The sequence below is a fragment of the Trifolium pratense genome, linkage group LG4 (assembly GCF_020283565.1).
Source record: "Trifolium pratense cultivar HEN17-A07 linkage group LG4, ARS_RC_1.1, whole genome shotgun sequence".
Lineage (NCBI taxonomy): Eukaryota > Viridiplantae > Streptophyta > Magnoliopsida > Fabales > Fabaceae > Trifolium > Trifolium pratense.
In genome coordinates, this window is record NC_060062.1 from 21,388,604 (window position 1) to 21,400,756 (window position 12,153).

The 12,153-nt window shown below is 32.8% G+C and overlaps 1 protein-coding gene across 1 annotated transcript; it reads left to right on the plus strand.

The window, feature by feature from the left end:
* Positions 1-10,785: 10,785 nt before the first annotated feature.
* Positions 10,786-11,746, plus strand: LOC123922281. Its single transcript, XM_045975012.1, has 2 exons — positions 10,786-11,596; positions 11,715-11,746. The coding sequence occupies exons 1-2, from the start codon at positions 10,786-10,788 to the stop codon at positions 11,744-11,746; spliced, it is 843 nt and encodes a 280-aa protein (XP_045830968.1).
* The last annotated feature ends 407 nt before the right edge of the window (positions 11,747-12,153 follow it).

Here is a 12,153-nt window from a genome sequence, read left to right on the forward strand (position 1 = left end):
AAGAACTTTAGCAATTGCAAACAAGATGAGTGCTTCAGGTGAAACCTTGACTCAGACTATAGTTGTAGAAAAGGTGTTGCGATCTATGAGTGAAAAATTCAATTACGTTGTGTGTTCCATAGAAGAGTCTAATGATGTCACCACCCTTACAATTGATGAATTACAAAGCAGCTTGTTGGTCCATGAGAAAAGAATGAAGCCTACCCTAGTGAAAGATGAAGAGCAGGCCTTGCAGGCTTCACATGGTAGAGGTGGCGGTAGGGGGAGAGGAAGAAACGGTTCAAGAGGTGGAAGAGGCAGAGGTAGACAACAAAGTAGAGAGCTTGTTGAGTGTTACAGATGCCACAAGCTTGGACATTACCAGAGTGAATGTCCAACTTGGGAAGAAGCAAACTATGCAGAGTTTGATGAACATGGTGAAGTCTTGCTTATGGCGCAAGAAAAGCTTAAAGAACCAGTCAAAAGTGAATTGAAGGATGAGATCTGGTTTCTTGATTCTGGCTGCAGCAATCATATGGTTGGAAAGAAAGAATGGCTGTTTGAATTTGATTCAGAGTTTAGAGAAACTGTGAAATTGGGTGACAATTCAAGAATGCAAGTCATGGGAAAGGGCAATTTGAGATTGCAAATTGGAGGAATAGTGCACGTCATAACTAGTGTGTATTATCTTCCTGAGTTGAAGAATAATCTGCTGAGTATTGGCCAATTACAACAGAAAAACTTGACAATTGTCTTCTCCAATAACAGTTGCAAGGTGTATCATGAAAGCAGAGGTTTGCTTATGTCCACTGAGATGTCAGCTAATAGAATGTACATGATACATGCTTCAGTGATCACTCCAATGTGCTTCAAGACTACAAGTTCAGATCTTACAAAACTGTGGCATTGCAGATATGGCCACTTGAATCTGAAAGGGTTGAACATTTTAGCAAAGAAATCCATGGTCAAGGGATTGCCTGCTTTACAAGAAACTGCAGAAACTTGTGAAAGCTGCATTATAGGCAAGCAACATAGGGATCCTATTCCTAAAACTTCAAATTGGAGAGCTACAGAAAGACTTCAATTGATACATTCTGACATCTGTGGCCCTATCAACCCTACATCAAATGGAGGAAGCAGGTACTTCATTACCTTCACTAACGATTTTAGCAGGAAAACATGGACCTATCCTCTCATAGAAAAATCTAGTGCACTATCTACTTTCAAAAAATTCAAAGCAATAGTAGAAAAAGAGTCAAGTTGTCAAATTGAATGTCTAAGAACTGATATAGGAGGTGAATTCACTTCAAATGAATTTAATGATTTTTGCAGTCAACATGGAATCAAAAGGCAACTCACTGCAGCCTATACTCCACAGCAGAATGGAGTATCTGAGAGAAAGAATAGAACTATTCTGAATATGGTCAGGAGTATATGTTGACTGAGAGAGGGGTACCTAAGAGATTTTGGCCTGAAGCAGTCATTTGGGCAACATATGTGTTGAACAGAAGTCCAACCATGTCAGTGAAGGAAGTGACACCAGAAGAGGCTTGGAGTAAAGTGAAGCCAGCAGTTCACTACTTCAAGATCTTTGGTTGTGTGGCCTATGCACATGTATCTGACACTCAAAGGAAGAAATTAGATTCAAAAAGCATTAAGTGTATTCATCTTGGTGTGAGTGAAGAATCAAAAGCATACAAACTTTATGATCCAGCCAATAAAAGGATAATTGTTAGCAGGGATGTAATCTTTGATGAGTCAAAAGGATGGGAAATGAAAGACAATAAGCCTGCAAAGGCTCAAGCAACTGATCTAGATGATATTGAAGCTCTAAGCAACAATGATGGAAAAGATCAAGTGAGTAATGATGGGCCAATGGAGGTTGGAGAAAGCAGCCAACAAAGTCCTGATGTTGAACATGTTAGTGACACTGAAAGTTCTGATGAAGATCTACATGGTAATCCCATTATCTCTCCCAGACCAAGGAGACCACCTGGTTGGATGAGAGACTATGTGACTGGACAAGAGCAAATTGAGGATGATGGTTTGCACAATTTAGCTGTTTTCTGCAATGATGATCCAGACACATATGAAGAAGCTGCAAAACATGAAGTGTGGAGAAAAGCAATGGATCAAGAAATTGAAGCCATTGAAAAGAATGAAACCTGGGAATTGACAGAATTACCAAAAGGAAGTAAAAGAATTGGAGTGAAATGGATCTTCAAAACTAAATACAATGAGAATGGAAAGGTTGAGAAGTATAAGGCTAGACTAGTAGCTAAAGGTTACAGTCAGCAGCATGGTGTTGATTACAGAGAGGTTTTTGCACCTGTTGCCAGATGGGATACAATAAGGTGTATATTGGCCTTATCTGCTAGCAAGGGATGGAAAGTGTATCAGCTTGATGTAAAGAGTGCTTTCTTACATGGTGAATTGACTGAAGATGTGTATGTTGAGCAGCCATGTGGCTACCAGACCAATGATAAGTATAAGGTGTACAAGCTCAAAAAGGCCCTATATGGCTTGAAGCAGGCTCCCAGGGCTTGGTACAGCAAGATTGAGTCATACTTTGTGCAGGAATCATTCACCAAATGTCCATATGAGCACACTCTTTTTATCAAACATGAAAAAGAAGGAAAAATTCTGATAGTAAGTCTATATGTTGATGATCTGATATACACAGGTAATGATGAAGAGATGTTTGAAAGTTTCAAAAGGTCAATGAAAAGCAAGTTTGCAATGACAGATTTAGGGAGGATGGGGTATTTTTTGGGTGTTGAAATCAAACAAGCTGAAAATGGGATATTCATCTATCAACAAAAATATGCTCAAGATATATTGATGAGGTTTGGTATGGAGAATTGTAACAAAGTATGCAGTCCAATTGTCACTGGCTGCAAGTTAACAAAGAATGAAGGTGGGAAGCTTGTTGATGCTACTGAATATAGGCAAATGATAGGTTGTCTAATGTATCTTTTGGCCACAAGACCTGATCTTGCCTTCTCTGTATGTTTAGTAGCAAGATATATGGATAGGCCTACTGAACTACATTTGGCTGCTGTGAAAAGGATTCTGAGGTATCTGAAGGGTACAATCAATTTAGGGATATTGTATCAAAGGAATCAAGGTAAATTGAAACTGCAAGGCTGGACAGATTCTGACTATGCAGGTGATTTGGATGACAGAAAATCCACATCTGGATATGTGTTCATGTATGGAAATGGACCAATCTCATGGTCTTCAAAAAAACAAGCTATAGTGACTCTTTCCACTACTGAAGCTGAGTTTGTAGCTGCAGCATCTAGTGCCTGTCAAGCAGTATGGCTGAGAAGGATACTTGATCAACTTGGTCAAGCACAGGTGGGAGAAACTGTGATACTTTGTGATAACAGCTCTTCCATTAAGCTGTCAAAGAATCCAGTTTTACATGGTAAATGCAAACACATAGATGTTAGATACCATTTTCTGAGGGATCTTACCAAAGAGAAGATTGTTGAGTTGGAGCACTGCAGCACTCAAGATCAAGTTGCAGACATTATGACCAAGGCACTAAAGCTTGAGAGCTTTTGCAAATTGAGAGATAGACTTAGCATTTGTGATGTCATTACTGTTGTTTAGAATTTGTAATTCATACTTGTATTAGAGGTTTAGCTTAAGGGAGGGTTTGTTGGATTGTAAGCTAAGCAGCCAAGCAGGCCTGGCTTGCCAAGCCCACAGGCGCGCGCGCAGGTTGGCTTGAGCCAACTAGTTGCTTGTTGTTCAAGCTAGTGTTAAATCTCCTTGTATACTTGCCTATATAAGGTGCATTGCCTTATGTGAATAATAGAGAACACCATTTTACCTAACAGTTACATGTACTAAAATTTATCCATAATATATAAAGAAAAAAAATTATTCAACAAAAATAAGCAAATGAAGAAGTATCCAAAAAATTTCAATTCATACATATGAATTTTTCTAGACTTGCATATCTTGCTTAATTATATCTTTCAATTTAACTGTTAGTTAATCGATTAAATTTGCAACGATGTAATTAAATATGTCAATTTCGACCAACTAATCCTATAACTCATATGTGTGTATGAATTATGATTGAGAAGTTGTTAATTGTTAATTAGTTAGAAGTACTAGACAAATACCTAACCATCCTAACTATTTTTTTTTTTGTCAAAGATATTTTGAGGTGTTATTCAGGTATTGGATATTTAATTTGTTAAAAAGTTCTACAACGAATGTGTGTCGGTCTAGACAAAAGTTTATAAGTAAGGGCCTGTTGGCACGGATGGCTGGTAAACAAATAATCGGAGGCGTGTGATCACTGAACTAAGGAATTATTCGCAAGATATTGCGCAATTTCCCCAGAATACAACCGGTTTTTCTCAGTGATAAACGTACCGAGGCTATCAAGACACAAGAATATCAATAAGATAGGTGAATCAGACAGTTATTGAAATTATTTCTCAAGTTTGTCTACAAGCCATAGCCATAGCAATAGCCATGAAAGTAAGTTTCTTCTCTATTGAATAAAAGGATGGGCCGTACACTTATATATATTTTTACTAGCCGCATATCTCACTAGCAGTTCCACCAAATATGGCTATATATTTTCGTTATATAAAATAATAATGATAATTGAAGAGAGTTTAAAGGGCAGTTACTATAATAAAGGACATGTTTCAAAACGTTTCAATACTTAAATAATATGGAATCCCATGTAAAAAAAAACAAGTTAATTTTCGATCAAAATGTTAGGTAAATATAGAAAATGGTTATTAAATGAATAACAATTAACTTTTGAAATATCCAAAAATATCCAACAGGGTGACTAAATAAAGGTGTTTTTAATTAGAAAGATTTTGGAGTTGAATCCATGGTTGATATTTAAAAATTCAAGTTTGATGATGGCTCAAAATGATTAGGGATGGCAATGGGTAGGGTATGGGTAGGGTACTATAGTACTCATTCCCATACCCGCAGATTGAAAAAATACCCGTACCCATCCCCATACCCGCGTGGGTAACAACTTTTGCCCCCGTCCCCATACCCTATGGGTACCTATGTACCCATACCCGTACCCGTACCCGTTACCCGCATTTTTACTAAAAATAAATTGATCAATTATAAAATATCATATAATTTTAATAGAATTAAAAAAATTTCAAAGATTTTAATATTGACTAATAAAAATTATAAACAAAATTATTACTAACCTTATGTTAAAGTTCATATTTATGTTAAATATTCACCTTAGTTTTATATTATGTTATAAATAAACATTTTTATTAAAAATATGTAATAGTTTAGTAGAGTTGTATTGTTTTAAATTGATTTACATATATTATAATATAATAATATAAATAAAATAAATAAATATATATTATGCGGGTATGGGGCGGGGTGGGTACTAAGGTACCCGTACCCGCACCCATACCCATTCATTTTTGTGGGTAATTACCCATACCCGTGCCTGTACCCAAAATGCGGGTTTTTACCCTACCCGTTGTGGGTAATTTTTGCGGGTACCCTCTGGGTATGAGTCAAATTGCCATCCCTAAAAATGATATATATTCAAAGACTTTAATTGTGGGTTCAGTTTGTGATACACTAATTAACCTATTACTTTGTAAATTCAAGTTTGATTTTTTTATTTTTTAAAATTATGTTTTATACAATTGAAAAAACACAACATGTAATCATGAAATCTTGCATTGTATGTATCATAATAAGACACATCATTTGTAAAGGATAAAAGATAACATGATAATTGACATATAAAATATGTTGCTACACTATTAGGGAATGTTACCAAATGTTTCTATTTATTTTTATCTTGGAATGGACCAAAATACTTTCATTGCAAAGTAGTTACATGGAAGGGTCGAGGTAGGCTTTGTATAGTCTTTTTTTTTCTTTTTTCTGTTACAACTTACATGGCTTTGTATAGTCTAAATTTGTTATGTTAAAAAATTAAATATGAAAATGATATTGCATATAAAAATATAATTCATAAAAAATACAAAGATACTATTTGGCGATACCAAATTTTAAACTTATGGCTCATAGCTTATAAGATCATATATAATTTTTAAAAAAACTATTTGGTAATTGTTTTTATGAATTTATAGCTTATTTATACTAGCATTTAGTTTATTTTGATAAGCTTATTCAATTAGTTATGATTTATTATTTTTCATTCCATTTTACTCTTATTATCTTACTTTAAAATATTAAATATTAATTAAATATTTTTGAATGGCATTTCATATTTATATGATTTTTTAATCGCTAATTTTTACTAGATACTAGAAATTCAATTAGTTACCTGCTATTTTTTGACAAACAAGTCAAATTTGAAATTTAATTATTATAAAATTAAACTATATAACTTAAAATAATGCTCTACATATATCGAGTGATTTGAAATCGTTAATAATAGACTATGAATTAATATTTGCATTAATACTTTAACTAATATATATACCGTGTGACTTATAGTCATCAATAATAAACTCTAAATTAACATCTAAAAGTTCGTGGATAAATGAGTGCATAGTTTGTCCTCGATTAGTCATAATATTCTTATCGTTGTTCTTTGATGATGATCGAGAATATTATGCTGATCAACGAAGGACAGTTGGACCATAATGATTAAGAACGTTATGACTAATCATACAAAAACTCATAAGTTTCTTTCAAACTAGAACACAAATGAGATTTTTCCTGTGTTGCGTGGTTATTTTGCCACTTTTATGTGTATGGATAAGAAAATTGTATATGCTCTCTCTACCCTCAAAAGTGGCGAGATGTAATAAAATGTGGAATGTTTTTCATATTTCAAAGTTGCCGATATATACACAATGACTTGCATAATGTAAATAACCTGATAAATAACATGGTCAAACATAGTGTAAATAACCTGATAAATGTGTGTATAATGACAATAAATACATTTAATAAAATATATTTGGTTTCCTATTAAAATGTGTCGAATCATTGTCCCATAAGTCTTAACTCAACTGACAAAAATGTCGAAATTGTTAGGTCGGACGTCGTGAACCGGAATCTCACAATTATATGTGAGGTTTCAGTGGATTACTACTTCATCTAAAGACAAAAAAAAGTGTCGAATCATCTTTTACCTATAGTGGAAGATGCGATAGCAAACCCTAGTTATAACCATTATTCTGCTACAATTTTGTATAACTTGTTTTATTAATTTACGTCTGACTTATAGTCTATTATATTACTTATTTCTTTGATTTTGACAGTCTGATATTTTGAAAATCTAACTTGATTTATTTGTCATTTAAAAGTGTACTTAATACGAACACATTTAGTATGATGAAATTTTCTTGACTTGTATCCAAAAAAAAAAAATCTTGACTTATTTGTAATAAATTTAATTCTAATTTATAATTTTGAATTATTTTCATGATTTCAATTTAATAAAATTCTCGAATAAGAATTTCATCTCTCACTCCCTTATTTAAGTTCCAAAATTTCAATTCAAGTTCCAAAATTTCATCTCCTTCTATCGAATTCCGTTTAGTTTTCAAATTTCAAATCCCTAACAATGAAGAGTTCAGTTCAATTCCTTCTTCACTGCTCCGTCTTTTACCGATTCTAGTTCTCCGAATCGCTCTTCAACTACACAACACACAACACTTTGCTCTTCCTTCCAAGGTGTGGTCCGATTCATTTCTTAATCATTCCTAATTAATTTTGTCATTATTAGTTTAATTATTTTGATTTTAATCAATGAAGGTGTATCTGCATTGCCGTCGTGGACACAATCTGATCTTGTTGAATTTGAGTTATTGAATGATTTTAAATGTATTTTTGAATTATTTCATCTCAATTTTGTTGTTGTTGTTGCTGCTAATTTATACTAGTTGTTAAATTTGAGATAAAATATGATTTGGTTAATAATTGGATTGAATTTCATATCTTAAATTTTATCCGATTCAAAATTGGCACGTCTTTATATTATTTTGGGCTATAGCAATGAATTTGTACCCTTTACCTACGATATTTTACTGTCACTAGAAGTGATTTTTCTTGTAATGTTTGTGTAAATTTAACTAATAATCAAGTCAAAAAGAAATAGGAGTATATATATATATATATATATATATATATATATATATATATAAAAAGAGAACAAGAAAATTGATGGAGAATAGGGTTGGGAATAGGTTAGACCAGACTTTGACAAGCCTGAGCCTGACCTATGATTTTTCTTCAAGTCTAAGTCTGGCCTATGGCCTATCAAATGCAATTTTTTTTTGCCTGGCTTGAGCTTGTTTAAAGTCTGACCTGACCTTGTAGCCTGTTTAAAAGTCTGTGTTACATAAATGTCTTTATATAATCTTTTTAAATAGGCTAAACAGACCTTAAAACCTATTTCACATTTAAATTTTTTATAATTTCTATAACATTAAGAAAAAACTAATAAAATGATTAACACAAGAATTAAAAGCTAATAAAATAACAAATACGATTACGACAAAGTCTATTAAGTATGCAATAATACAATTACTATATAAATAATAATATTATATAAATAATAATTATTAAATATAAACAGGTCGGCCTATCAGACTTTGTATGTTTTTTTAAAAGCCTGAGCCTGTCTATTTATGTAAACAGACTCTTTTCAAAGCCTGAGCCTAACATTTTTAATAAACAGGTCAGGTCAGGCCAAACTTAAACAGGCCAGGCCGAAGGCGTCTGTAGGCCGCCTGACCTATTCCCAACCCTAATGGAGAACACTGCAAAATCTAACGAAATCAGTTTTCAAATGCCTAAATTAGATTCAACACTTTGATTCGTGAAAGTTTACTACAGTAAAATAAATCAAAACCCAACTAAAGAGAAGTTTAGGGTTTTAACAAGAGAGGGCAGCGATGATTGAGGAGGAGAACACATGACTCAAAATGGATTTAGAGTTTCATCTTTGCAGAGAGGAAGAAAGTTTGGGATTTGAGGGAAATGATGAAATGAAAGTGAAAATAATAAAGGAGGGAGACTATTAAAAAATAAGGGAGGGAGAGTGTAAAGAACTAAGCACAAAAATATTTTTCATGAGGAGGGAAATATAAATTGTTGTTATAAGTAATTAAATAAATCATCAAATTAAGGTGAAAGAGATGTTTCACTATTAATGTTGAAATATTCATGGATAATGTCAACTTAAAATAGTAATATAGATTATTATCTATCTTTGTCAACTTAGAATAGTAAATTTAATTTGTTTTTATTCATGGCTTTACTAGTATAAAAAGCCACTTTGTGTTCAATGTAAAATGCACCTTTCATGAATGATATGAATACATCTAACCCTTCTACTCTCATAATTTTCTTAAGTTTTAATTTAATATTTGCAGCTTATAACTAGATTAGTAATTTTATCATCCTATTAGTACCTAATAAATAATTAAATATTTAAATTTCTCAACACGTTATCAGCACGATCGTTTCTATCGGAAGTGATTTACCACCACTAGGTATATATCATCTATCCTTATTACTTTAATCTTATGATAATTATAATTATTATTCGCCCCGTTATAGAGAACTGGCAATTTGTCAAGTGATTTATAACTAGAGTGGCTATTATTATTATTATTATTATTTTTATTACTACTACTTTACCCACTTATTATAGAAAACTCACAACTTGTCAAGAACTTTATAATAAGTGTGAATATTATTTAAGTTTTGTGTGGAGGTCTAAAATCCCCATAATATCACAAAAGATAATTTTTTATTAATAATACTAATTTCCATGGAGGTGTTCAAAACCCCATCTATATTACTAACTTTCATACTTAATGGAGGATTAAAACCCCATATCTATGACTAACTTTTATACTTAATGGAGGTATTCAAAACCCCATCTATATTACTAACTTTCATACTTAATGGAGGATTAAAACCCCATATCTATGACTAACCTTTATACTTAATGAAGGTATTCAAAACCCCATCTATATTACTAACTTTCATACTTAATGGAGGATTAAAACCCCATATGTATGACTAACTTTTATACTTAATGGAGGTGTCCAAAAACCTCATCTATAATACTAATCTTCATATTAAATGGAAGACTAAAATCCACATCTATAATATTGCTAACTTTAATTCTTAATGGAAGACTAAAATCTCAGTCAATAATATTATTTCACGAGAGACTCATAATTAAGATTTTGAAATTTGATATTATTTAAAGTTATTATCATATAACTTTACATGTTGTTCTCTCCATTTGTGCATCTTAAGAGCTAGATGATTTTTAACACACTTAGAATATTTTTACTCATTCCCAACGGTAACAAACAATAAAATTTAACACTTTTCCCATATCCCCTAACGGCCACATAACGGCCATGAACAGTAAAAGCTTACATTTTTCCACTATCTCCCAACGGCCACAAACCCAACGGTAACGTAACGGACACTTCATAAAATTCACCTATAAATACTTCACCTTCACTCATAAGTTTTCATACCATTCTCAAACTTTTACTCATATTTCCAAAATGTTTAAATTTTTTCTTATGCTTATCACTCTACTTGTCTTTATGTTTTTCATCTTCTGGATCACCAAATATGAAGAATTAGGAGAACCTTTTATAATAGTAACAATATTTGTTGTTTTACCATTACTAGTATTAGCCTGGTTTATTAGCTGATAGAATCATGGTTTTTGTAATCGTAGCTATTGAATAAAATAATTTATTTTTTTTGTCATTGTTTATACATTAAAAATTGATTCTGTTCTTTTGTATTTTAGATATAAACATGTCAAACGTTAAGCATCATTTCAAAATTCTAAACATAACCGGAGAAAATTACATAACATGGAACAACAACTTAACTGAGTACCTTGCATGTGAGGGGCTCGATAAAATTCTAGAAGGAGATAATGCAGAGGTGCAAACAGCTGACTCACAGGAATTAGCAATGAAAAAATCGAAAGTAAATCGGATAATTAAACACCACCTTGATGATGGATTACAAACAGAATATTCAAATGCCAAGGATCCCAAAATACTATGGGACAAACTTAAGGCAAGATTTGGACATCAGAGGAAAGTCCTGTTATCTTCATTAATGGATCAGTGGAACAAATTAAGGTTCCAAGATTATAAAAGTGTTGTTGCATATAACTCTGCCATGCACCAAATTATTGCACAATTAGAATTTTGCGGTGTGGCTATAATTGAAGAACAGAAATTGGAAAAAACATTTTCAACTTTCCATGCATCCCAAGTATTGTTGCAACAACAATATAGAATGAGGGGATTTACTGAGTACTCTGATTTGGTCGCAACTCTTTTGGTGGCAGAACAAAACAATGAGCTCTTGATAAAAAACCACCAGACACGTCCCACAGGAACAATAGCATACCCCGAAATAAATGCAACAACATTTAATCGTGGGCGTGGTGGCCATAATCGTCATAAAGGACGAGGGGGTAAAGCTCATTTTGATGGTCGAGGCAGAAATCACGGTCGAAACCACTTTCGTGGTAGAGGTCGTGGACGAGGATATGTGAATAATTATAGGCCTCCTAAATATGACCAAAATAATAAGAATCATCAAGGTAAAGGTAAATATATCCAAGAAGGTCCCTCAAGGAACCGTGATGATATCTGTTTTAGATGCGGAAAGAATGGACATTGGTCTAAGACGTGTAGGACACCAGAACACCTGTGTAAAAAATACAGGGCATCTGTTGAAGAAAAGGGAAAGGAAGTAAATTTTAATGAAGTTGAACCCAATAATGATACTACCTACCTTGAGGCTGCTGATTTTGTTGAAGAAGAAAATGAAATGAATATGAATTAAGTAACTAATTAAATAAGTATTTGAATAATGTGTGGTGTGCTTGTATTACTTAATAATATGTGTGACTTGTGTGGTGTGCTTGTATTACTTAATAATATGTGTGACTTGTGTGGTGTGCTTGAATTACTTAATAATATGTATGACTTATGTGGTGGGCATTGTGTAATATTTGGTTATTGAATAATAATGTTGAATGTATTATATTGATTTATTGTTTTCCTATCTTTAATCTTGATTTTATTTTAAGAAGGTCAGACATGGAACATGGCAAAGACATTTGCATCCCGGACAGTGGAACTACCCACACGATCCTCAAAA

Excerpts from the sequence above, each read along its gene's own strand:
- LOC123922281 (XM_045975012.1), top strand. The coding sequence starts at position 10,786 with ATGTCAAACGTTAAGCATCATTTCAAAATTCTAAACATAACCGGAGAA. Across the intron at positions 11,597-11,714 it reads TAAGAATCATCAAGGTAAAG|GGCATCTGTTGAAGAAAAGG; the intron begins GTAAATATATCC and ends TAAAAAATACAG.